The 26,978-nt window shown below is 47.3% G+C and overlaps 1 protein-coding gene across 4 annotated transcripts in view; it reads left to right on the forward strand.

Annotated features, from left to right (window-relative positions):
• The window catches only part of pear1 (platelet endothelial aggregation receptor 1), a 34,790-nt gene that overhangs the window by 2,061 nt on the left and 5,751 nt on the right, over positions 1 to 26,978 (forward strand). For all 4 annotated transcript variants that reach the window (XM_066721191.1, XM_066721192.1, XM_066721194.1 and 1 more), the window contains exons 2-18: positions 11,885 to 11,948; positions 14,729 to 14,842; positions 14,979 to 15,080; positions 15,422 to 15,522; positions 15,657 to 15,749; positions 18,502 to 18,748; positions 18,990 to 19,095; positions 19,283 to 19,419; positions 19,716 to 19,928; positions 20,306 to 20,480; positions 20,650 to 20,770; positions 20,988 to 21,151; positions 21,289 to 21,391; positions 21,575 to 21,721; positions 25,326 to 25,421; positions 25,564 to 25,773; positions 25,912 to 26,030. In XM_066721191.1, coding sequence (XP_066577288.1) covers positions 14,730 to 14,842; positions 14,979 to 15,080; positions 15,422 to 15,522; positions 15,657 to 15,749; positions 18,502 to 18,748; positions 18,990 to 19,095; positions 19,283 to 19,419; positions 19,716 to 19,928; positions 20,306 to 20,480; positions 20,650 to 20,770; positions 20,988 to 21,151; positions 21,289 to 21,391; positions 21,575 to 21,721; positions 25,326 to 25,421; positions 25,564 to 25,773; positions 25,912 to 26,030 — 2,247 coding nt within the window. In that variant the 5' untranslated portion in view covers positions 11,885 to 11,948; position 14,729. The remainder of the gene's footprint in view (positions 1 to 11,884; positions 11,949 to 14,728; positions 14,843 to 14,978; positions 15,081 to 15,421; positions 15,523 to 15,656; positions 15,750 to 18,501; positions 18,749 to 18,989; positions 19,096 to 19,282; positions 19,420 to 19,715; positions 19,929 to 20,305; positions 20,481 to 20,649; positions 20,771 to 20,987; positions 21,152 to 21,288; positions 21,392 to 21,574; positions 21,722 to 25,325; positions 25,422 to 25,563; positions 25,774 to 25,911; positions 26,031 to 26,978) is intronic.

Here is a 26,978-nt window from a genome sequence, read left to right on the forward strand (position 1 = left end):
TGTTTGTGTGGTCAAGTCATACGTCCGAGGCGAGTCCCATTTCAAAAAGGCACTTAAATTATATAGCGCAAATCATAGGGTGGTTAACCCGAAAAATTTAGAATACAGCATAATTCCATGGGTTACAAAGTAGAGAACAAGATACAGTAATTGAGATTAAGGATTGTAGTTTTAATAGCAAGTACATCTGGCTGGTTAATTGGGGGGAGGTAGATAGACAATGTAACTCCTTTATTTTCCAGTTTTTCTTTTCTTGTTTTTTGTACACACTTTGACACTGTTCTAAGGCTTAAACTTAATGACACATGGTGCTAAAAGAGGCTTGGCACGTTTGGGATTGGAGCAAATTGTCTCTGCTAGCAGATTATTGCCCAGTCCGGTTCTGGAGGGGTTGGTGGCCCTGTTTCTCTCCTCGGCCCTTGAGTTGATATCTCCTCCAGTAACCTGCCGCTGTCTAAGAAACTCCCTGCTTGAGCACGGGCAGGAAGTTGAAGGGAGTGGGGCGAGTTGTTGCTTCCTGTCTGATGGTATCTGCCCGCTTTAGCTCGAGACTTTTCAATGTCTGTGGCGCGATGCTGCCGTTACTCAGCAAATCACGCGTTCTGGACAATGGCTGATCTGTAGCGGAGGGACTTTATGATGTTGTTTTTGATGTTCATGGGGTGCTGACTCATAGGAATGGTATTGATGGGGTTGACACTTTATTGTGCAGGAGTGAGGCACAGATCCTGAGTCGTTCGTAACCCTTGTCCTCTTGCTACAGATGTAATCGCAAAATCCAGTTACGTGGTCCGGATCACCTAAACGCGTACATTTCCCCCTGGACTGGAAAAGCTTCCTGGTTCCGGGCTCTTGTGATTGGCCAGTCCCTATCGTACAAGAGTCTTATTGGCCAGCGCAGAGCAGTAACAAGGCCTTCCAAGCAAGTCCAGTACTCAGTGGTTGCTACTGTCTCCAGATATTTGTCTCCAGTGTTGCTAAAGATAGGATGTGCTAATGCAGTGTTTTTGCTGGCCCCAGTTTTCTCAGTTCTCTGCCTGGTTTTCGAGAGTTGGGGGGGAATGGGGGCTGGCCGGTGTCCCATTGCCAGCCCTATGGAACTGTTTTGTAATTGAAAGGTGTTTGTAGTGGACGCTGTCCAGGGGGTGGGAGAAAAAACTGTGAGAAAGGCCTGGGGAGAGAGACAGACCATCCAGGGGGAGCACGTACACGACACGCACTAAACCACACTCCCGTCAAACCCCAGTGTGATCTGATGCTACCTATAATCTCACGACAAGCACCATAGTGTTCCGTCTGTATATCAGTCCTCCAGCACCAAGAGGGCCTCCCCTCGAGCATTCAGAGAACCCCTGGGAGTAACTGGGACTGGGAATCCGAAAGAGGCTGCGGAGACCCGCCTCACTGTGCTGTACTGTGGAAGGGATGGCCCAGACTTCCCTCAGCTCTCTATTAAAAAAGTATGCAGCAGTCATTAAGGCCAAGACGGGGGCCTACACCCTGTGACACGACTGTCAACAGCTGTTTTTTATTCAGTCCATGGTTCTAGTGCATTTTGGGATATAGGGTAACTGTAATGAGCCCCACATGCTTGCTAGTGCGCGTTCGAATGAGATGACAAGTCTGGAAGCTCCGGCACCTGGCATGCAGGCGAGCTCTTTCTCCTCATCAAATCAGCGCTCACACTACTGTGCAGTGGGAGGCTCATTCCCATTTGTCACATTTGAATCTCATTAACGCTATCATATTTAAGAGGTCTCCCTGCCTGTGTGTAGCTAGCTGGCGGTTATTAATTTCACATAATCTGGCAAAATAGATATTAGTTACTTAATATGATTTGTGTTGCAACTAAGCTCCTTGGCATACTTGTAATTTTTTACACGCCCCTGAAAGTTCATGTGTTATTAACACACACACACACACACACACACACAGTGCTAAGTGTCCCATCCAGTATCAGAGAAACAGGGAACAGGGTCCCCTGACAGAGGGAGAGAGAGAGAGAGAGAGAGAGAGAAAGAGCGAGACAGGGAGAAGGTGAGGAGGCTGAGAGAGGGTGATGGTGAAGGGGCTGAGAGGGAGAGGGTGAGGAGTCTGGGAGAGAGGGAGAGGTTGAGGGGGCTGGGAGAGGGAGGATGAGGGTGATGGGGCCAAGGGAGAGAGGGTGAGGATGGTGAGGGAGAGACGGAGGAAAAGAGAGAGAGACTAATGGAATTTTCTTCTGGAGCCTCGCATTCCCTGTGGTTTCCGTGCAAAATTAATGAAACGTCGACCGCAGTTTACAGAGCGAGACGCGCAGGAATCAGATCTTTACGCCGCCCGAATTAGAGTGCTGTTAAGCTGCTGTGTGACCGGCTCCAAAAAATCCTTTGTTTTTCATCCAGCTTTTGAATGTATAGTTAATAATGTAGGCATTTTACAGCACTGCAATACCTTCACTACAAACAGCTCCTTTTTCCACGAGTATCGCCACAGAGATGACCACAGCGAACGAACACGTCCTGTCATTCTGGCTTCTCATTTCTTTTCCATTCGCTGTGCTCTGGGCTCTCGCTGTTGGCCGAGGGCCCGCGGGGGAAGCTGGCCAGCGTGCTGCAGTGGAGATGTGAATGCCAGTGCGTGGGCACGGAGCTGTGGGATTCAAGAGGGTTTGCCCTCCGCTGCCACCCCCTCCTCCCTCTGTGTTTACTACCAAACTGAGGAAAAGGATGTTTGAGTGGCGCTCTGTATTTACAATTCAAGATGTTTCCTTGCTGTTTCCTTTTGTTTCATCCCGGGGGTGGGGGGTGCTGAAAGGTCCGTGGCTTGCTGTGAAATGCTGGTGTTCCCCTCCGATCGCTCGTGGCTTTCCGTAGCGCCGCGCGGTGCTGGGGAAAGGTGGGGAGAGTTGTGGCATCGGCGCTGCTCCACGCCCCGCAGGGTGGGGTCTGTGATCGCTCGATACCCTTGGCCTTCTCTGAAACTCAAACTTACGCCCCACTGCGGGCCTTGGCCTCCCCCAGGCTTCTCTGTTATTCAGAGGCACGGCAGCCCTCTTCCCAGGGGACAGCAAGTCTGTCGTGAGGTGAGGAAGCCGGGGAAGTGGTTTTTTTTTCTTATTTTTATGCTGACCTGTTTGTTTACCAACCCCCTCACCTTAACCAGGCATCCTGACTGTTTCCCTTTCCCCAACAAACCCCTACTTGGACAGCTGTTTTCTCTGGAACACTATATTTGGGGGGGATGCCCAGGAGGGACAAACCACTCATCCTGCTTTCCTTTCCTGTTTTATGTTATGCATGTACTTATTAGTTACGGAGTTATTTAGTCATTAATTCCCCCTCACTCTCTCCCATTTGGAGTAGCCTTGGAACTGCAGCTTAGGGTTGTGCATCGGAGAGATGACAACAACACCCACGTGGTCCTTTTGGAAACACTCGTTCTAACGTAGTAGGAAGATCTAATTCAGCTTCTCACCGGTGGTGCTGCAGGTACCTCAAGCAAGCCACAGAGGGAAAGGTGGCTTGGCAAACCCAGGAAAACACCATACAAGATATGGCCTGGACAGACCAAGCTCTGGAGGACTCCAGCGACCGGGCCTCGTGTCGGGACCGTGGGAGGTGAGCTGCCAGATTCCTGTCAAAGGCTACAAACCAGGCACGTGGAGAGGGGGCTGCTCTAGTAGTTGTGTTTATGTGCTGGTTTTCCTTCCTGGATATGGTTTGTGGATCACAGTTGCTGAGGCTCAGACCACAAGGAGACCAGGCCCGAGACTCCACTGGGAGACATTCCTGTCTGTGGGAAGAGATCCCGTTTCTGCTCGTGCCCCAAACCCCCTTGCTACATCCCAACTCAAGTTTTTCCTCCCTCTTCCCTGTTGCCTGTTGAGTGTGTCCCACTCTAGGATGCACCGGGCTATATATGGAAAGACTATATGTCTGGGCTCGATTGGAAAGACCACCCCCAACCCCGTCTCTTCCCCATTTTTCTCACCACTGCAATCCTTGCTCTCTCACGGCCTGCTGCACGCCTGGGAACAAACTCGGGCCAACGCAAAAGTAAACACATTAAAACCGCACTGATCCGTCTTTTTTTATTTTATTGACTGTGTGGTGATAAATCTAGACGCAGTAGCTGGCATCAATTAAGGATAAACTTTCTGTTCTCCAGTTGCATAACTGAAATGCAGAAACAATGCACAGTGGGGTAATATGTTAAACGGATGAGATTGACTGAGCCTCCACACCCTCGCCGAGGCCTCCAACAAAAGACAATCTAGGACACATGGTTGAGTGATTCCTCCATTCCCATTGACTCATCTTTGATCAAGACTCGCCGATTTGTGTAATCTGCGTCTTCGTTTGTTGCTCTGCTTATTTATATACTTGTTTGTTCCGTGATTCCTGATCAATATTATATTGATCATCTCACTTGGAAGGGTTTGAAGTGCTTCTGTCTCTCGGCTGCAGTCTTGAAAATCGCACGGCTCGGGTCCTCAGTTTGGCACCTCTTTTTGATCTTTTGTATATCGTTAAGTAGCTTTTTAGAAAAGATCAATTTGATATTTTAAGCATTCAAATTAAATTGATGTCTGCTTTGCTGTTACATCCTAAATGTGTACTTTCCTAACATCTTTGTTCAAACGATTTTGTCCAAAGATTTAGTTCGCAAGCTATACAAAAGTTGGTGCCTCTTCAGAGTCCGACTGAATATCCCCACAGAGATCCAGCACTGCGTCAGATTTGATTTTGCTCCTTTGTGCGATTTTGCTTTGTGTGTCGGATGGAGCAAAATCACTAAAGAGAGCAAAAATTGAATCTGACGCAGCGATGCACTGGCATTCTCTTTGCAAATGAGGCTTAATTTACAGGCTGTTGATTGTGTAACCATTACCTTTCCAAACACTTTTGCAGGGTACACGGATACTCACTCACTCACTCACTCACACACACACACACGTTCCTTCAAATGAGAACTAGATGCTGCGTCTGCCTTCTTTCGCCGAAGTCAAAGTCACGGAGAGAAGGAAGTGGAGGAGTTCGGGCTAGGGGGGTGACTTTGTGGAAGTGAGGCATTTTTCAGGCAATTGGGCATGGCAGCCAAGAGCAGATAGTTAGGAATCTCTGGGGCTCTCTGTCAAGGTCCATGCTGACAACCGCCTGGCCCCGGCCCACACTCCCTTCATCACCGGCACTGAGGCAGGAGCAGAGGCTGCTGGGAATTGTTGGGGAGTTTCTGCATCACTGATTGGTCTGAGTGCAGCTCTCTCTCTCTCTCTCCCTTCCCCTGATCTTTCACAGAGACACCGTTCACAGGCTGAAGGAAAGTGACTCTGAGTCGTGTCTTCCTGTTTATGTGAATCCCACTCTTTTATCTGCGTGTGCTTTGCCAGACTCAGGCCTCCGTGGCTTTCCCGGCACAGTCCCTGCTGTCCTGGATGTAGAAATCTCATCTCGAGGGGATCTGAGAGGCAACTTTAGGACATAGCTAAGAATGGAGCTTAAAACTTATTGAGACATTGTGTTCTTGTATTATTTGTCATTATTTTCATCTATTGTACTGCCTTTGTTTGATTTTCTGTTATGGTATTTTGCAGTCTGTTATGATCGTGGCTTTTGGGCGTGTTTGAACATGTGCACCCGTTTGACGTTCTCGAGGGTCTGTGGAGGCGTGCAGTAAGACTGAGAGCTGAGTTTGGGTGGGGGGAGTGATGTGTGCTGTACAAAGGGGTCTCCAACATCTGGTGGTCTGGGTGGTCCACTGACAGATTGATGGGACTAACACCCACCCACACACACACACACACACACACACAAGAATTGATTTGCAGTATCTGTGTGACCCCATGGTGACTGTCAGTCTGTGCTATGGAGTCCTTTCATGTTTTTTAAATCACGGTGTGATTTATTTACTCACTAGAAGACCGCTATTAATCATGGGCTAGTTGCATGGTTGTGCATTTGTAGCTGCCCCAATTAAAGATATCCACTTCTGGTCTTCTGGTTATTAATTTATTGGAGTTATAAATGCAATTCTGGGTCAGACCCTAATCCCACCCACACTATGCATAAATACGGGGCGTTAAACCTCTATTTCCTAGCATCCACCACAAAGGCATCTCTGGGCCTTTAAGCTTTGTCTCCATTTTTATTTTTTATGTAATCAGCACTTTTTGTAAGGAAACCAAAGAAACTGAGAGAGGAAAGGATCCCCCCCCCCTCTCTCTCCCTCCCTCCCTCCATGATAGTAAAGACTCCATGTTTTGCAAGTCTAAATTTGTGGTCCCAATCAACCACAAATGTTGTGGATTAAAACCATCATTGTCACTTGGTGGCTTGAATTTGAATAACTAGACAAATGAGCTGTTGTCTTGGACAATGCGGCACTGGGTTTGTCATTCGGTCCATCTCCTCACACACATGCATTTACTGGCTCAAAGTAACCTTCATTTCAGGGAATGACATCAGTATAATGAACAAATCACTCTGTTAAGGTTGTATTATGTTGTGGCCGGTGTTCCCATTAAGCTACATTGGCAAAGATGAGTCACGCTTGGCGCAAGGACATCTTGGCGCTGTGCCACATGTTTTTTTGTTAAACATCCTTTGTCCGTGTATAAACTCAAAGAACAAACTGCATCATTAAATCAGATTTTTCAAATTTGTTTGGCCTCTTTGTGGTTTAGTTGTCGCTCAGAGGATGTAGGGGCGGGGTGGGATTGCGGGTTTGAAGGGGCTTTCATATTGGATGCGCCACACTCTCGGACCACCTTTCAGACCAAACACGGCAGGGGAACGTCAACGCTGGCGTCTCTGGTCGCATCCAGGCAGCAAATCCTGTACGGTGACTTTGGATTGTCAAGTAACAAACCGTAAACACAGTCGGGCAGGGGAAAGACTTTTTATACGGAAGATACAAAGCTTAATTAAATAATCTGTCTGTTTCTTCTTTGAACCGGGAGCCCGTTAGGCAACTTTTATTATTTTGATATTTTGTCGCCACAGAACTCGTACAGGAGTAGGCTTTTGTGCCGCCATTATAAGTGGCCAATCAGATTGCTGTATTCACAAAAACGTCCGTGACCAGCCGGCCCCAGAACAACATGTTTGTATTGGTAGAGTAAGCCTGGTTCATTGGTAAAAACAGAAATCAATGACATTGCACTTAAAACACTGTGTTGGCGAATTCCTATTGTGTGTATATACAAAAAAGAGGAAAAACAAACGCAACAAAATGAAATAATTATGCAAAACCTATACACACTATTATTATTTACTGGGTGCATGTCTGATTGGATTTAATCCATTTTTTATCTCCATAGAAAATGTTTGAAAACTATTGCAAGTTTTCAAAACAGCAGAGAGAACGTTCCACTTCTTGGTTGCTTTGAATGAAAAAGCCATTTGGGCAAAGGTAGTGGACCATCTAGGGATGCAACAATCCCCCCTAGTAGAGGTTCTTGTCACCCTGTTATTTTGTTCAGAACAGAGGTTTACAAAAACCTTAAGAGGAGGTGGGGCTAAATTGTGAGTTATCTTGTAAACTAAAGCAAATATCCGAAAACAGAATGAAGTTGTCGAAACTGAGCAGCTTGAACTTGGTGAGTATATTACAGTGGTGATAAGTGTTTTTTTGTCCAAGATTTTAAGACTTTGCTTGTAGAGGGATTTCAATGGTTTCTGTGATGTCTTGCATGCTTGGGACCAGCTGATAATATGTGTGAAGAGATGTGAAGAGACCATAGCATGCAGAGACATCTTTGCAGCCTCAATGGACAGAGTTTCTAAACTAAGTGTGGCTAAACTGTATTTAATTGATTAGCATCAAGAACCATGCCAAGATATTGGACGTCTTTGACCATTTTAAACTTTTGGTCATATATGAGGATATCGGGGTAAACCTGCAGCTTTTGTTTTCTAGTTTTCCATGCACTGCAGCGTTCCTTTTTCTATCCTCTGTTTGGCTTCCCTCATGCCCTTCATTGTGTGTCAGCTTTCCCATAAGGGTGTCTCTTGCTTGAATTCTCAACTCCATTACTGTGAGTGGCGGATTCCTATTTTCTTATTATTATACTATACTACAGTATACTATAGGATACTGCATGTGAGCATTCTGCCATGGAATAATAAGGTTAAAGGTCACGTGTATCTGTCTACTGTACATCACTTCAGGTCAGTCTGGGGTCATCTCATTGGCTGACACAATTAGGGGCAGCAGACTAGGAAAAAACGTCTCATTTCAAATTAAAAGTCTTCCACCTAAACTGCTCATGCACGTTTAGTTCAATTATTACACACAATATAACCAAAACATGAATATTGATGACTACTCGGTGACCACTTCCTGTCATTGTTCTCTCCTGGCAGCGTGCTCTGTGTGTCTTGGCTGCTGCAGACACACACTGTCGACTTGGATAATGAAGCGGCCCTATGCCTGATGTCATATTTGTTTATGGTCACAGGAGAGTTTCTCACTAACCTGAAATGTTTTTTCAATCAGAATAGCTGATGTTTTCTCCGCTCTGGCAGATAACGGCACGACTTGTTCCATGACATCAGGTTATTGCCACAATCTAACGTGTACGCAGGGCTTTGGTCCTATCGATGAGGTGCTGGCAATCAGTTGACAGCTGCTGGTATTGGGTGGGTTACAATCCCAGCACAGAGTTCCTGTGATCTCAGCGGCTCTGGTGTCTGTCGCCTTCCTGCTTCTCTTTTCCCGACGGCGACACTGCTCTGCTGCCAAGACCGTGCCGCTTGCTGAAGGTCTCACGGAGGACCTCCTCTCAATGAGCTATAGCTTGCATTACATTTTTCTTTCCTTTATCACTCCCATTCTGGAGCTGCACTGAATGTTGGTTCAGTTTTTGGGGTGTTGTTTTTTCTTCTGGGACTCGGTGCCTTTTCATGAGCAAAAGATTAACTTTAAAACTTTAAAAGTTTGCAATATTCCGGACTGAAGTAAAAATCTGGAATTTAAAGACTGATCTTTAGCAGCGATTATATTCCTCATCTAAAGACTAATCTTTAAATTCCAGATTCCACCTGCTCTTCCCCTCGACCTTCGTATCGTTCGCTCTCTGCTGTGTGTGGATTATTTTGTACAGGGATGTGCCAGCCGTGTATCCTTGCGTGTCTGTAGCACATGCTAGTGTTTTTGAAAAGACACGTAAGATGAGTTGTATAAAGGCGTCTGCTACATGACTCAATACTGATCACAGTTCCTATGTGCCAATCCCGTGTGCCTTCTGGGAAATATCTATCTGTGTAGAGCAGGGGTGTCCGACTCCAGTCCTGGGGGGCCGCAGTGTCTGCTGGGTTTTGTTCCAACAGGAGCTCCCAATTACTTAATGTCATTATTTACTCGGGTAGGCTTATGTAAGACTTACATATTGTATTTTTATAGCCGATACCTGACAATGTGTTGATGCCTCAAAACACTGAACCCACAGAACATTCCAGAGTCTGGAGAGAAGGGTTCAATTCCAGTCAATTGATTAATTAGACCAATTAAGGAGCCAAGAGCTGGGCTGGAACCCAGCAGACACTGCGGCCCCCAGGACTGGAGTCTGACATCCCTGGTGTAGCCCGTGGAGTGCTACCAGGACGGTAGATAGTGATCTAGACACAGAGAGGTGGCCTCCAGTATCAGTCAAAATCCGTCTTGTGATTTGTTTTTCCAAATGACATTCGTTTTTTTGGAAACCTTTTTTTTTTTTTTTTAATAAACACGCAGAGTGTTGGAATTCTGTGCACCTCTTTAAAGAATGAAATATGTAGATGTATAAGATGTGTGGAATGTTTCTTATGCTGTCAATAGTCACTAAAGTGCTGAATCGGGGGGATAAAATTGCATAATTGGTTGCGTCTCTGGTACAACCTCTAATGCTGGGAAAACAGATCAGTGTTTATAAGAAGCCTATTACTCCTGCCGCCGAGGCGCACTGTGGTTGAGAAGCATGTTGCGGCGAGCAGATTGGCCACCAGTCATCACTGAGACCTGATTCCATACAGATGACAGTCCCGTATCAGCGCCAGTCGAATCTCACACTGCAGACAAGCAGCTGGGCCAAAGCTTTGTATTAAATTGGGTTATAATCGGATTATATTCCTCGTCAGACGACACAGGCATTGGAGCAGCGGGTCGAGTCTGTCAAACACACGCAGATCTCACTCTGGTTTCAACCACGGAACAAATTGGAAAAGTGTCTCGACTTGGCGTCTCTATACCATCCCTCGTCCGTGGCAATCTGTGATCGCTTGTGACGGCCTCAAGTCTAATTAATGATAGACCAGACTAACGTGGCACCTTCTGCTATTAAATACTGAGTCTCTTCTCGATAGCTACATGTTTTCTCTCCCTATTTCGATGTCCTATATAACAGCACTGTCACATCTCACACAGTTCGACTGGGATTGACTCCAGTCCGTGCTCTTGCTGTGATCAGACCAGCTGGGTTAGATAGGAACTGGCAGTTCCAAATTTGGGGAGAAAAATACTTTTGAGTTATAGGAAACAGATCAGAAAAACTATTAAGACATTACCACATCATCTGTTACCATTATTATTAATGTCTTGACAGATGCCCTTATCCAGGATGACAGGGTGACCAGAAGCGTTACAAAAGTGCAGTAATGCAATATGCAAATTAAGCAAAAATTAAAGAATGACAAAAGTTGCAGACGTACAGTTAATATAAAATGAACAGCTCAGCAGAATAAGTTGCAGTATTACAAGCACAGTCTAGCAGATGTCTTGTCTCAAATACAGGATATTTTGTTTGTAGAATAGGTTTTATTGATAATCGGGATAGTTTAAAAAAGGTAAAAAACCCTCATACGGTCTGCACCTCAAGCAGAACAAACTGAGGACTGTTGTACCTCATCAAACAGGCATGCAAAAGATGAGAGGAAAGAGTTTGTGGGCCTGTCAGTGCCTGTTCTCTCTCAGCTACCCACCTGGCTTCAGTTTGTTACAATTGAGATGGACACCTATTTGTTGGTCAAAAGTATTCTTGTGGGGTCCGTCAGGGTTTAATACGGGCTAAAGAGCTTCCCACAGCCTTAACGACAGCACAGCGAGTGAAAAATCCCAGCATGGAGACTGGAAATCTGACAGCGTTTTTCCAGACGGAGGGGTATTCTCTCCAGACAGGATGCTCAAAGGAATGCACACTTTTATTACCTTTTATAACGTCTATAATGGACAAATGATTTCCCTTACCCATATTTCAGAATTGAAGCTTAGGTGGCAGAGGTTTTAGCTCGATTGCACATTATTCTGCAACCCCCCCAGCCTGGTCAGGAAAGCTCTCTTCACCGAGGTCTTTACGTCCCGATGGAAAAACACATTTTGGTACCACTTTATCGGAAGCATTGAAATGTTTTTTGTATTTAATCAACTGATTAGGTTGACTGTAGGTTGTGTCAAGTTCTGACAGATCGGGGAAAGATCTAAAACGGCTTTCGACCGTTTCTTTCCCAGTCCGCCTCCGTTTTATTCCCCTCTCCGCTTTTCCATCCTCCTCTGCTGTTCCAAACTGTGACTAATAATTTCTACCTCAATTAACGGCTCCGGCCGCAAAAGACTGGGCCCCTGATCGCTGCCATGTGCTGGCGGTTCCCGTTTCACCATGGAGAGGATAGACTGCAATATTCATGGATATTCACTTCGAATGTGTTATCCAAAAAACCAAACAAGCGAAGACAAAAATTGCTTCTTAATTATCTAATCAAATGAATAAAAAAACTATACCCCCACCCTCCAGTTCCACCTTTTCGGTATTTGTCTGGGTTTGTTTTTCATCCATCTGTGTTTAGAGAGATTCTACATCACGGTGCCATCTTTCTCCATCCTGCTTTTCCCACGAGTACCCAATAACGATCAGTTTTCTTGTGCTCCACAGGGTAGGAGTGCCGAAAAGCGCCCAAAACCAAGAGGTTCTCTCCCGCGAGACAGGAAATCAGGAGGTGAGTCTCAGTTGGGTTTGATTTTCCACCCTGTGGGGAACTAAGGGTCTTGCCCGATTCCTCAGAGGAGTTTGTCAGATCTCCTCTGCTGTCGGGGGCAGCACCATCTTGGAAGAAGTCATTGTCAACACGCTCCCCAGAATGCACTGGAGGAGGTCAGCTGTAGCCTGTCCTCTGGGATCTGGGTGTTAATGCTGAACCAGGAAAGTCAGCCCTGGGAAATGAGTTTGGATGTTTGAATTCTCCATATATTGCGCTGTTTTTTTGGCGTTCGTGCTTTAATTCCCCCACATCAAAGCGGCTGTGGTGGTGCGAGTCTGTTTTGTGCGTCTGAAGCCCCAAGATGCTGTTGGAGATGTGTGGCAAACTTTGAAAGTGTTTGTCGAACTTCCTTTTAGTGTTTTTATTTTTGTTCATTCCCATGTCCCTCTGGTTTATTTTTTCAATTAGAGACAACTGAAGCTTGCTGTCTGTTCACATTGAGGCCCAGTCACATATACAACTCATTTAGTTTCTGTTTTTGTTACTTTTCTTGACTGGATTGTTTTTCTTCTGAAAACACGTCGCACAAACTAATGTGCTTTGTCCTACGTGATCCCCTGAAGTTTATTCCTCCATTCGGTGGAAGGAGACCAAAATTGCATGCTGTCCTTCTGCTAGGCCCGGTCAAATCCAAACGTAGACCCGCCTGCCAATCACAAGTTCTAAAAGGTTTGTGTGGGGGTAAGGTTTTGTAGTTTTGCTTGTAGTAGTTAGTTTAATTTACTCTGGGATCGTCCTGTGAGTTTTAACAAAACATAATAAGTAAACTACAGGCAATGCGTGCCAAGCCTGATTCAATACAGATGAATAAATGAATAAATAAATAAATAAATTAGACTACTAATAGGGCCTTGAAAAGCATTTTAACAGCCAAGTGAAACTGGAGGGGAGAAAAGTGAGGTTTCTATAGTAAACATCTGTAGGCGTTTGGCACAGACCAGAGCTTGTACAACCTCGAGCCCTTTGCTGTTGCCGTGTTATTTTGGTGTTTGTGTGTGTGTATGTGTTTCTGCAAGGCGACAGCCAATTTGCACCGCAGCTGGTGTGCATTTCGCATTGCTGTCTGGGACCCTCCTGTGGTTTGACATGTCTTATTAAATGCAGTTTGAAACCCAGAAGACGGGAAAACAAAAGTGATTAAATAATATCTACCCATTTAGAATAGCAGGCAGATTGTCTCGGATAATGAAAGCCATTTGAATGTCTCTATAGAGTCTGTTGTTCAGTGCTGATATGTTTGTCTGTGTGTGTGAGTTTGTGTGTGTGTGTGTGTGTGTGTGTGAGTTTGTGTCTGTTGTTTGTGTGTGTGTGTGTGTGTGAGAGAGTTTGTGTGTCTTGTGTGTGTGTGTGTGTGTGTGTGTGTGTGTGTGTGAGTGTGAGAATTTGCGTGTGTCTTGTGTGTGTGTATTTACGTGTTTCTGTTGTATGTGAGTTTGTGTGTGTCTGTTGTGTGTGTATTAGTTTGTGTGTGTGTTTTTGCGTGTGTGTGTGTGTGTGTGTGTGTGTGTCTGTTTGAGTTTGAGTGTGTGTGTGAGTTTGTGTGTTAGTACTTCTGTATGGGGAAGCCAGAAACTGAATTAGATCCTTACAAGCAGGGAGAAGTGAGAGAGGGGAGATTTCGTCTGAGACTTGTTGACTATATCTTGGCTATTGACCGCTTTCATGTAATTGGAACATGTAAGCAGCTAATTTGCAAAAGTGCTCACTCTATAAACTTTTGGCGGACATAAGATGAAGCCGTCTTCACACACAAGCCAGGGCTCTTCTCTAATAGTCGTCTAGAACCGAGCGAGCTGTCTGTGGGCTGCAGTGTGCGCAGTATCAGAGTGTCCGTTCCAGTTTCTGGGTCATAATTATTGCCCCAGGCACATCGTTGGTGTCCATGTCGCTATAACTCATGCTCTCCTTCAGCGAGTCGGGGTCTGTCTGTCAGTCTAACTGTTTTGTTTTCCCACGCTGTATTTATATCCGGCTCCGGCCACTTCCTGCCCACTTCCCATCAAAGTGGCTGTGGTGGTGCGAGTCTGTTTTGTGCGTCTGAAGCCCCAAGATGCTGTTGGAGATGTGTGGCAAACTTTCAAAGTGTTTGTCGAACTTCCTTGTAGTGTTTTTATTTTTGTTTATTCCCGTGTCCCTCTGGTTTATTTTTTCAATTAGAGACAACTGAAGCTTGCTGTCCGTTCACATTGATATACAACTCAGTTAGTTTCTGTCTTTGTTACTTTTCTTTACTGGATTGTGGTTTTTTTCTGAAAACGCATCGCGTTCGATGGAAGGAGACCAAAATTGCATGCTGTCCTTCTGCTAGGCCCGGTCAAATCCAAACGTAGACCCACTTGCCAATCACAAGTTCTAAAAGGTTTGTGTGGGGGTAAGATTTTGTAGTTTTGCTTGTAGTAGTTAGTTTAATTTACCCTGAATGATACTCTGGATTCTGAAGTTTGTGTGGGGGTAGGGACCCGTCTGGTATATATTGGCCATGGCTCGGTGGAGCTGCCGATTGGAGAGAGGAAGCTTTCCTTTTCTTTCCCGGTCTGCCCCGGGGCCGGCGTTCTCTGATCGCTCCCAGATGTGGCCTCCTTGGCAGCACAGTGCCGAGATTGGAGGAAGGAGGAAGTGAGGAGAAGGGGGAGGGTTGATGGATGGATGGACCGATTGGAAATAGAGATGCGTCCCACCGCCGTGTGAAAGAGGAGAAGGTGGCCTGGGCTCACGGGTGCCTTGTGTGTTCTTCCCAGGATGATGCCCCTCCTGAAGAGAGCTGCCACCACCTGGCTCCTCCTGGGGGCTCTGCTCGACCTGGCCTGGCCTTTGAACCCCAAAGACCCCAATGTCTGCAGCCAATGGGAGAGGTGAGCGACATATATTATCGTCCGTATTTATGGTGTGTAATTGTCTGGAGAGGTGGGAAAGCAGAGAGAGTGTCTAAAAGCAGGTGCGGTGACTGTTGTAGTAAAAGCCTGACCCGTGTGTGTGTGTCGTTGACAGCTTCACCACCATCGTGAAGGAGACCTACGCTCACCCCTTCGACCAGGTGTACGAGGAGCCCTGTGCCGACGCCTGGAGCTTCTTCAAATGCAAGCGCCACAGGTGGAGTGTTTCTGTAAACCGTCCGGCAAGAACCTCACTCAGATGTCAGTCAACGTGCTGAACTTGAATTGTGGCAAAGAACTAGTTAAGATCTCTTGTGCAGTGTTTGTGTGTTTTGATTTCTCCCCAACGTAAAAGGAAGTTGTCTGTAAGTGTAATGTAAATCCTTTAATGTCCTTATTTCAGTTTAAAGTTTGTGTGTGTGAGACATAAAATTCACACACCACAAACTGTTTGTTTCACTGTATACACTATATGAACATGTCTCTGTGTCTCTCTCTCTCTCTCTGCGTCTCTGTGGGCGTCTCTCTTTGCATGCTTCTCTCTGCGTCTCTGTGCAGTATCGTGTACAAGATCGCCTACAGGCAGGGCGTTAAGATCGACTATCGCAAGAGGAACCAGTGCTGCCCTGGATACTACGAGAGCAGAGAGACTTGTGTCCGTGAGTACTGGGAGGGGGTACTGCACCCACACCTATTACACGCCTGATACACGAGAGCACGGAGGCGGTCCGACGCATTGGATCTGATCTGTCCTGTAACTCTGGATTGCTAATTGTGTGTCTGTGTGCTGCAGCCCGCTGCACCCGCGAGTGCGTCCACGGCCGCTGCCAGGGCCCGGACCGGTGCCAGTGCGAGCCAGGCTGGCGAGGGGAGGACTGCTCCAGTGGTGAGACCCCTGGCACACTTCCGCCCACTTCTCTCTCTGCCCCCGTCCCCCCTCTCTCTGCCCTCACTCTCACTCCCTCACCCTGGGCATCTGCTGCCTTCGACTCGCATCTCTGCCCTCCTTCGTTTCCACACTGCAATTCACACCCGAGCGTCTGAACTCGGGGGATTCCCATGAGCCTTTGTGTCTGATACCAGCGCTCCTCTGTGCTTTGAGTGCCAGTGACTGTGATGTTGTGACAGGCCTGCCCTTATAAGGCTCCTAAGCTGCAGTGTGTGTGTGTGTGTGTGTGGTGGGGGGGAGGTTAGGCCTGACACTTCCTGAATGCCGGTCTGTCGAACTAGCTGTGGGATGGGAGAGAATGTTTGGCTGGAATTTTCCCATATCCCTCGCAAATTCCGAGGGGATTTGGAGGAACAGAAATGGCTAGGATCCCTGTTACGTTTGGAGAAAGAGAGCGGGAGAGGGAGACAGAGGGAAAAGAGGGAGAGGGAGACGGAAAGGGGGAGAGGGAGACTACAGCCACCCACTGCTTGAGTCACAGCCCACTGGGTTAAAGACACTGAGTGGCAATGTCAAAGGGAACCAGTCTGACTCTGATTTCTAGGCCAAACACAGCGGGTTCGAGTATTTCGCAGCATCTTGCTTCACGGTGTCAGCTGAGCGACACACAGCAGGACAGTGAGAGATGGTCTCCAACTCCATCCTAGCTGATGTTGACACAAGCTCGTAACGAATGAACCTTCACTTTGCTGTGCTGTCCTGTAACCCTTCCAGACAACTGTGCTCCTTATTTATGCTTGGTGGTTTGCAGCTAAACCCGTAGCAGATCAAAATATCGCCCTGGAAATCTAAAGCAGTGGTTATCAACCCTGGCCTTGGAGTACCCCCTACCTTGCTGTTTTTTTTATTCAACCCGAGCTCTCAATTACTTAATCGAACCCTTAATTGAGCTAATAATTTCCTAAGTCAGAGCCTTTTAATGATTCTAAACAGTTGGGGATTTAAGTAAAGTATAGAATTGTATAAAGAACGTATTAAAGAACCAATTATTTTATTACACAATTTGGAGTCAGTGGTGATTTCTAGGTGAAGCTGTAACTTTTACAAACGCACTGTTGGTGATGAATGTAAACACAATCTCTGCTTCTCTGGGTGCTGTTAATGTTTGTGTTTGGCGCTCTCTAGTGGCCAGCAGCTGCCATTACAGGCATGGGAATCGGCAGTTTTTGTCCAGCTTTTTGATGATTTGTTCCAACATTAAAAAAGAAATAGATCAATATAATACGAAATAAAATATAAATAAATACATCAAAATATATTTATCTGTATATTCATTTCATATTATATTTGTCAATTATTTGTATAGTTTGTTATTTATTTATATATATACATACACTCACCTAAAGGATTATTAGGAACACCTGTTCAATTTCTCATTAATGCAATTATCTAACCAACCAATCACATGGCAGTTGCTTCAATGCATTTAGGGGTGTGGTCCTGGTCAAGACAATCTCCTGAACTCCAAACTGAATGTCTGAATGGGAAAGAAAGGTGATTTAAGCAATTTTGAGCGTGGCATGGTTGTTGGTGCCAGACGGGCCGGTCTGAGTATTTCACAATCTGCTCAGTTACTGGGATTTTCACGCACAACCATTTCTAGGGTTTACAAAGAATGGTGTGAAAAGGGAAAAACATCCAGTATGCGGCAGTCCTGTGGGCGAAAATGCCTTGTTGATGCTAGAGGTCAGAGGAGAATGGGCCGACTGATTCAAGCTGATAGAAGAGCAACTTTGACTGAAATAACCACTCGTTACAACCGAGGTATGCAGCAAAGCATTTGTGAAGCCACAACACGTACAACCTTGAGGCGGATGGGCTACAACAGCAGAAGACCCCACCGGGTACCACTCACCTCCACTACAAATAGGAAAAAGAGGCTACAATTTGCACAAGCTCACCAAAATTGGACAGTTGAAGACTGGAAAAATGTTGCCTGGTCTGATGAGTCTCGATTTCTGTTGAGACATTCAGATGGTAGAGTCAGAATTTGGCGTAAACAGAATGAGAACATGGATCCATCATGCCTTGTTACCACTGTGCAGGCTGGTGGTGGTGGTGTAATGGTGTGGGGGATGTTTTCTTGGCACACTTTAGGCCCCTTAGTGCCAATTGGGCATCGTTTAAATGCCACGGCCTACCTGAGCATTGTTTCTGACCATGTCCATCCCTTTATGACCACCATGTACCCATCCTCTGATGGCTACTTCCAGCAGGGTAATGCACCATGTCACAAAGGTCGAATCATTTCAAATTGGTTTCTTGAACATGACAATGAGTTCACTGTACTAAACTGGCCCCCACAGTCACCAGATCTCCACCCAATAGAGCATCTTTGGGATGTGGTGGAACGGGAGCTTCGTGCCCTGGATGTGCATCCCACAAATCTCCATCAACTGCAAGATGCTATCCTATCAATATGGGCCAACATTTCTAAAGAATGCTTTCAGCACCTTGTTGAATCAATGCCACGTAGAATTAAGGCAGTTCTGAAGGCGAAAGGGGGTCAAACACAGTATTAGTATGGTGTTCCTAATAATCCTTTAGGTGAGTGTATATATATTTACATTAATTTATTAATTTATATTTTTGTATATATTTATTTATGTAAAACTTTTGGCACAAATGACCCTCCAGGCCAGCAGCCGTGTGATCAGTGTAACCCTGTATCGCTGTTGCTGTCTTGCAGCCTGTGACGGCCGGCACTGGGGCCCCGACTGCAGCCGGGACTGCCAGTGTGAGAACGGGGGCCAGTGCGACCCCCAGACCGGCGCCTGCCGCTGCCCACCCGGCTACAATGGCTCCCGCTGCCAGGACCCCTGCCCCCTGGGCACCTTTGGCCAGGGCTGTGCGCAGCGCTGCCAGTGTGGCACGGGGGGCACCTGTGACAGGGCGACCGGCGAGTGCCACTGCAAGGACGGCTACACTGGGACCCTGTGAGTGTGATCGGACACCTGTGGCCCTTTCATAGGAGTCTGTGCCGAGCCATATTGACTGCCAGAGCACGGAGGGGTGTGTCTGGGCATCAAGAGACACCTCTACCCCGATATAACACCAAAAACTCTCATCGCGCTGCAGGAGAAACCATGTTATATTGAACACACAAATAGAATGAGTCAAAGTCCTGTGTGTTAGTGTGAGGATTTCAACATTCACTGTCTGTTTCCCGCCCCCCAGCTGTACGGAGCTGTGCCGAAATCAAAGCTGCCCCCTACGGTGCCCCTGCCAGAACGAGGGGCGCTGCCAGGGCCTGGGCATCTGCGCTTGTGAGCCGGGCTGGACGGTAGGTGGAGAAAGACCAGAGATCGCAGCTCAAACTCAAACAGTCTGCTGCTGGGAACGGGATTATAAGATGACGTTTTACATAAATAAAAAGTCTGGACCACTCCTATGGTGTCCCATTTTGTGAAGGTGTAAAATAAAGCAGACCATTTTTTAAATTTTTATTAACTCTCTCTCTCTCTGCGCAGGGGGTAGTGTGTACAGAGCCCTGCCCGGTGGGCCGCTTTGGGCCGAACTGCTCCCAGGACTGCCTGTGTCACAATCATGGCCACTGTGACCCGAAAAGCGGTCAGTGTCACTGCATCCCGGGCTTCACTGGCGACAAGTAAGTCTGCGCACGGTCACCTACAGATTAGTTGGCACTCGATGTCAGATCTGAAGGTGTCCTTAATGCCAACTGTTTACCGGGACACTTTTTGGCATAGCAGATTATTGTATTTAATATTAGCATGAGTAGTAGTGTAGTAGTTTTAGATTTTCTCAGGATACAGTGTTGACACAACAACCCCTGCCCAGAAAAGCTGCAGACCCAGGGCTGAGACCCCCCTCGCTGGGGGAATGTAATGCTTTGGGGACCAATCAAATGTCTGTGTGTCACTTCCTCCCTCTCTGTGCCCCCAGGTGCCAGGAGGAGTGCCCGGTGGGGAAATACGGCCAGAACTGCTCCGGGCTCTGCGACTGTGTGAACGGGGCGCGCTGCTTCCACCTGAACGGGGCGTGTCTGTGTGGGCAGGGCTTCCGCGGGGGGCGCTGCGAGGAGCGCATGTGTCCGCCCGGGCTGTACGGGATGGATTGTAACCAGGTCTGCCTCTGCGATGCCGCGCACACGCTGAGGTCAGTGTCTCGGTTCTTTCTCTGTTCTGAATCGAACCTGGGGCCCGGACCCGGTGGCGGCTTTGCCCCGTCCAATTTGCCCACGGTCAGCAGCCACTTCTTACGACTGATATGAAACTGCAGTCGCTGATGGGGTTGTTGTTTGAGACTCGTGGGGAGTGATGAAAGGTTTGTTTCGTGGTCCAGACCAGTGGTTCTTAAGCTTTTTGCCCTCACACTTCAACTGAGAGTGTTCTTAGTGCCCACACCCCCAAAAAACTAAAATAGACCATTCAATTAATTAATTAAGATGATTTTGTATGCCTAAGAAGTCAACGAGCATATATTGAATTTATTTGACTGCCCGTCTCTGACTGTGTCCGTGTCTCGGTGCCCAGCTGTCACCCCATGGATGGCGAGTGCACGTGCCAGCCAGGGTGGGCAGGGCTCTTCTGCAATGAGACCTGCCCCCCGGGTTACTTCGGCGACGGCTGCCGGGAGCCCTGCCCGTGCCCGAACGGTGGCACCTGTGACAGCGAGAGCGGGAACTGCCGCTGCGCCCCCGGATACACGGTGAGTCGATTAATCCTGTTACCAATCCCATAATCCCTGGAATCGTTCCGAACCGTGGTCGGAGAATTTAATTTAATTGATTGGGAACTACTGATCTACAGAACGCCTGCCTGGATTAAACTGGATTAAAAGTCTTCATTTGTTTTCTGGCTATCCCCCCCCCCCACAGGGAGAGCACTGTTCTGACCACTGTCTCCCTGAATCCTTTGGCGTGAACTGCTCCTCTCGCTGCACCTGCCAGAACTCCGTGGCCTGCTCCCCCATTGACGGCACCTGCTTCTGCAAGGAGGGTGAGTTCATTGTTTAATTAGACCAATTAAGGAGCCAAGAGCCTGGCTGGAAAAAATCCCAATAGACACTGCGGCCCCCCAGGACTGGAGTCTGGGATATGAACTCATTGTGGTTACGAGTCCCGGGCCCTCACCTCTGTGCCACCCCCTGTTGCCCCAGATATCGCAAACAGTTGGAGGACCAACCCGGTAACCGGCTGTGTGGTTCTGTTTCTAGGCTGGCGGGGCGCGGACTGCTCCATGCCCTGCGCCAGGGGGAGCTGGGGTCCTGGCTGCAACAGCACGTGCCAGTGTGCCAACGGGGCCACCTGTAGCCACCTGGACGGTTCCTGCAGCTGTCCTCCGGGCTGGCGGGGGGCGCTGTGTGATCTGCACTGCCAGGTGAGCGATCGCCCCGGTGGGAGAGAAGAGAGAAGCAAACCGGTTTCAGACTAATGACTCGAACTGGGCCTGGCATGAGGGCGCTGTCTGTCTGTCTTCAGTGCCCTGAGCTGTGCTGTTGTCGTTTACTTCCGCAGGAGGGCACCTACGGGCCGGGCTGCGGTCTGCACTGTGGCTGCCAGCACTCGGGCAGCTGCGACCCCGTCAGCGGGCAGTGCCTGTGTCTGCCAGGATGGACAGGTAAGGACACTTCCCCGGGGATGTCTGAACGTTATGGTTGTGTCTTGTGTGGAGGCCCGCAGGTGCCAGGTTGCTTGTGTGTTTCCGTTGCCAGTCAGATGGCAGCTCAGTGCCACGGTGCGTCGGCTGTGAGTGTGCCAGTGCTTGTCGCCAGCACTTGATTCCCTGTCACCCCCCCTCCAGGTGCCCTCTGCGAGCAGCCTTGTGCGGAGCGGCGTTGGGGCCTGGGCTGCAACAGGACCTGCACCTGCAAGAACGGCGCCACCTGTCTGCCCGCCGACGGCAGCTGTGTGTGCAGCCCGGGATATCGCGGCCTCCAGTGCCAGCGCAGTACGTACCCCCACCGGACCACATCCACTTGTTTTGTTGGCTGATGTTAATGTTGAACACCCTGCGTTACTGTGGTAGTGTTTGATAGGACAGTGTAGCGTTGTTTGTTTACTGCAGGGAGGCTTTAAAGCAGGTCGACAGATTTTGGCTCGATTTAAAAAAACCCGCAAAGGCACAAGCAAGCCGAAATTGATCTGTACTCAGTGTTAGTATTGAAAACAATCGATACAAAGCTGTAAATATTAATCAGGTTTCCATCAAGCCTATTTTTTAAAAGCCTATTTAATAAAAAAACTTTATGACAGGCTTGATGGAAACCGCAAAAGTCGTCTGACTTTCCATCAACCAACATTTTTTAATGTTCAATGGAGGATTTTTGTCGATCTAGTTATGAGACAAATTGCCAGTGGAAAACAGGTTTTACCGATTACTGATGCCTTAATGACTGATGACTAAGTGCTTTTACAGGAAATTAAGTAATTTTTTTTATATTTTTACATATTTTGTTCACTACAAAGCCAGTTGGATGGAAACGCATCTTTTTCCCAATTTTTATCAATCAAATATATATATTGCAAAAAATATATATTGCATTCAATGTAAAATTGCAACAGATTGAACTTTATTCAGTATTATTGAGTATTAACTGGCCTGCCTCTCTCTCAGGCTCAGTCCTGGCAGATGCGCTGGCTCTGCTAAAACAGACACTCAAGACTTTGTTTTGTAGAACTGCTTTCATAGTTAATAAAAAACGCATGTAGATGTAAACATAAAATAAACACGTGACTGCACCACGCGTTGCATTACTTTTTATTGATAGATTTTTGTGTTGCATTTGCAAGTAATAAAGGCGGCTGCTGTTTTTACAACCAGATTTGCAAGGAAACATTAGAAAATAATTCTGGAATCGTATTAGTGAGTCACCACGTACACACACGCCCAATGTGTGTAATCCACGCACTTGATTTACACAAATACAATTGAAAATAAAGAATAGAAACGAACAGGTTCATAACCAGAAATACAAATCTACAAATAAGTCTTGTGCAAATGACTTGGTAGAAATGAGAAAAGATCCAAATGTAAAAAAAAATGATTTAAACCCCCACGCTGCTCCGAGTGTACAGTAACTTCATAAACAATCATTTGAAACACAGAAATTGTTATTCATCACTACTAAACTACTTGGGGGACATAAATAATATTAATTGTACTTCCTGATCAAATAAATGGTATAATCCACTTCGAAACACAGTATTTCATCGGTAAAAAAAAAAAATCTAGTGAGTACATTTTGCTGTCTGAAAGCTCTGAAATGTCCGCGGGTTTTCAGGATATAAGTGCTACAGTGAGGGAAAAAAGTATTTGATCCCCTGCTGATTTTGTACGTTTGCCCACTGACAGTGAAATGATCTGTCTATAAGTTTAATGGTAGGTGTATTTTAACAGTGAGAGACAGAATAACAACAATAAAATCCAGAAAAACGCATTTCAAAAAAGTTATAAATTGATTTGCATGTTAATGAGGGAAATAAGTATTTGACCCCTTCGACTTAGTACTTGGTGGCAAAACCCTTGTTGGCAATCACAGAGGTCAGACGTTTCTTGTAGTTGGCCACCAGGTTTGCACACATCTCAGGAGGGATTTTGTCCCACTCCTCTTTGCAGATCCTCTCCAAGTCATTAAGGTTTCGAGGCTGACGTTTGGCAACTCGAACCTTCAGCTCCCTCCACAGATTTTCTATGGGATTAAGGTCTGGAGACTGGCTAGGCCACTCCAGGACCTTAATGTGCTTCTTCTTGAGCCACTCCTTTGTTGCCTTGGCTGTGCGTTTTGGGTCATTGTCATGCTGGAATACCCATCCACGACCCATTTTCAATGCCCTGGCTGAGGGAAGGAGGTTCTCACCCAAGATTTGACGGTACATGGCCCCGTCCATCGTCCCTTTGATGCGGTGCAGTTGTCCTGTCCCCTTAGCAGAAAAACACCCCCAAAGCATAATGTTTCCACCTCCATGTTTGACGGTGGGGATGGTCTTCTTGGGGTCATTCCTCCTCCTCCAAACACGGCGAGTTGAGTTGATGCCAAAGAGCTCGATTTTGGTCTCATCTGACCACAACACTTTCACCCAGTTCTCCTCTGAATCATTCAGATGTTCATTGGCAAACTTCAGACGGGCCAGTACATGTGCTTTCTTGAGCAGGGGGACCTTGCAGCCGCTGCAGGATTTCAGTCCTTCACGGCGTAGTGTGTCACCAATTGTTTTCTTTGTGACTATGGTCCCAGCTGCCTTGAGATCATTAACAAGATCCTCCCGTGTAGTTCTGGGCTGATTCCTCACCGTTCTCATGATCATTGAAACTCCACGAGGTGAGATCTTGCATGGAGCCCCAGACCGAGGGAGACTGACAGTTATTTTGTGTTTCTTTAATTTGCAAATAATCGCACCAACTGTTGTCACCTTCTCACCAAGCTGCTTGGCGATGGTCTTGTAGCCCATTCCAGCCTTGTGTAGGTCTACAATCTTGTCCCTGACATCCTTGGACAGCTCTTTGGTCTTGGCCATGGTGGAGAGTTTGGAATCTGATTGATTGATTGCTTCTGTGGACAGGTGTCTTTTATACAGGTAACGAGCTGAGATTAGGAGCACTGCCTTTAAGAGAGTGCTCCTAATCTCAGCTCGTTACCTGTATAAAAGACACCTGGGAGCCAGAAATCTTGCTGATTGATAGGGGATCAAATACTTATTACCCTCATTAACATGCAAATCAATGTATAACTTTTTTGAAATGCGTTTTTCTGGATTTTGTTGTTGTTATTCTGTCTCTCACTGTTAAAATACACCTACCATTAAAATTATAGACTGATCATTTCTTTGTCAGTGGGCAAACGTACAAAATCAGCAGGGGATCAAATACTTTTTTCCCTCACTGTATGTACCTATTATAATACTGCCACAATCGTAAACAAAGTACCTTCCATTTTGTTTAATTTGTTTTCAATGTTTGATTGACTGTGTCGTGACAACTTTTATTGACAACTTGTTTACGTACCTCTTCTCACAGCCAGAGTTGTTCATCGAGCATCAATTTGAAGTTCAAGCCAAGCGTGCTTGAGACAAGTCACACGTGGCAATAAACTCCATGAGGGAGTCAGCAGTGGTTTTCAATTCACCACTAGAGGTCGTGTTTATCCCCTATAACAGGGGTTTTCAAACTGGTCCTGGAGTGACCCCTGCCCTGCTGGCTTTTGTTCCAACATAGGTCTTAATTACTTAACTGAATGGTATATTGCTTTGTTAGGTCAATTAAGGATTCAATTAAGCAATTAAGACCTCAGTTGCAACCAGCAGGGCAGATGTCACTCCAGGACCGGTTTGAATACCACTGCCCTATAACAAGGATATTAATGCGTACAACCCCAAAAAACTATCGGTCATTATTTGCCAAGTTACTCATAGTTTCAAAAGTGTTATCAGCCCCGATTAATTGGCCGACCTGTAGTGTGTACAGTCGATTTGTGTTTTCTACTGTTCTCGTTGATGCACACTAAAATCAACGAGAGAGGTCCAAGTCTCAGCCTGTCCTCCTTCCCCCTTCTCAGACTGCCACCCTGGGACGTTCGGCCTGCGCTGCGCCCAGACCTGCACCTGTCCCCTCAACGCCACCTGCGACGCCCAGACGGGAGACTGCCAGTCAGGTGACCAAACCGATCGATCGGTAACCTTCCTCCGTGTCTCTGGGTTTGATTACACTGTATGTTAGCGTCCCGGGTTTGAAGTGCTGCTCCCGGGGGGGATGCTGGGATGCCGTGTGTGACGCTGCTCTGTGCTCCCGGGCAGGCGGGGGCGGCAGCGCGGTGGTGCCCGTGTCTCCGGGGGAGCGGGAGTCGTGGGGCGCCATCGTGGGCATCATTGTGCTGGTGCTGCTGGTGGTGCTCCTGTTCGCCCTGCTCCTGCTGCACCGCTGCCGGCGCCGGGACAAGCACAGCCGGGTGCCCACCGTGGCCTACTGCACCACCCGCACGCTCAACTCCGAGTACGCCGTGCCAGGTACGTCCGCTGAGGGGCTGAGCCTCTTCCTTGCCTCCCGCTGTCTTCATCATCTTCTCCTCTTCCTTCTATTGTCGTCTTTTTGTAACTTTCTTCTTTTTACACCCCCTGCCCCTCTGTCTCTTGTTGTCTCTGCAGACGTCCCTCCCAACTACCACCACTACTACTCCAACCCCAGCTACCACACCCTGTCCCAGAGCAGGCTGCCCCACCCACACATCCCCAATAACCAGGACCGGGCGGGCGGCTCCGTCAAGGTGGGTGGAGTCTGTGTGGCATTAAATGTCCCTTGCTTCAGCTGTACTATGGCTTCTTTGAAACCTGCCCTCTTGCCCTAGAGCTGCGTGCCCCATCTCTGTAAGCATTAACAGCTGCTCTACAGGCCATACCTTAACTCTCTTGTGTGTGCAGGTGTGTGTGTGCGTGCATGTGCGTGCGTGTGTGTGTGTGTGTGGTCTGAGGTGTTTGTCTGCTTGTGTGTGTGTGACCTACAGACGGGTGACAGATTAAAGGAAAAAACAACTTAAAGTGTCTCAGTAAGGTGTTGGGCACCACGAGCCACCAGAACAGCTTCAATGCTCTTGACACAGATTCTACGAGTCTCTGGACTCTACTGGAGGGATGAACACCGTTCTTCCAAAAGATATTCCCTCATTTGGGGTTTTGATGATGGTGGTGGAGAGTGCTGTCTAACACATCGGTCCAGAATCTCTCATAGGTGTTCAGTTGGGTTGAGATCTGGTGACTGTGAAGGCCATAGCATATGATTCACATCATTTTCATCCTCATCACACCATTCAGTGACCCTCGTGCCCTGTGGATGGGGGCATTGTCATCCTGGAAGAGACCACTCCCATCAGGAGAGAAGTGTTTCACCATAGGATAAAGGTGTTCACTCAGAATAACTTTGTCATGATTTGCAGTGACCCTTCACTCTAAGGGGACAAGTGGACCCAAACCATGCCAGGAAAATGCCCCCCACAGCATAACAGAGCCTCCGGACCCCCTCACTGTAGGGGTCCAGCAGTCAGGCCTGTCCTGTTCTCTTGGTGTCCCACACATGCACTCGCCCATTTGTCCAGAACACGAGCCAGTTGAGTGTCTGTGTGACTGAAGCTCCTGCCATTCGTGCCCCAATAATGACCCCTCTTTCAAAGTCACTGAGATCCTTTCCTCTTGCCATCTTGATCCAAAATCGAGGTCAA

This window comes from Amia ocellicauda, chromosome 14 (assembly GCF_036373705.1).
Source record: "Amia ocellicauda isolate fAmiCal2 chromosome 14, fAmiCal2.hap1, whole genome shotgun sequence".
NCBI lineage: Eukaryota > Metazoa > Chordata > Actinopteri > Amiiformes > Amiidae > Amia > Amia ocellicauda.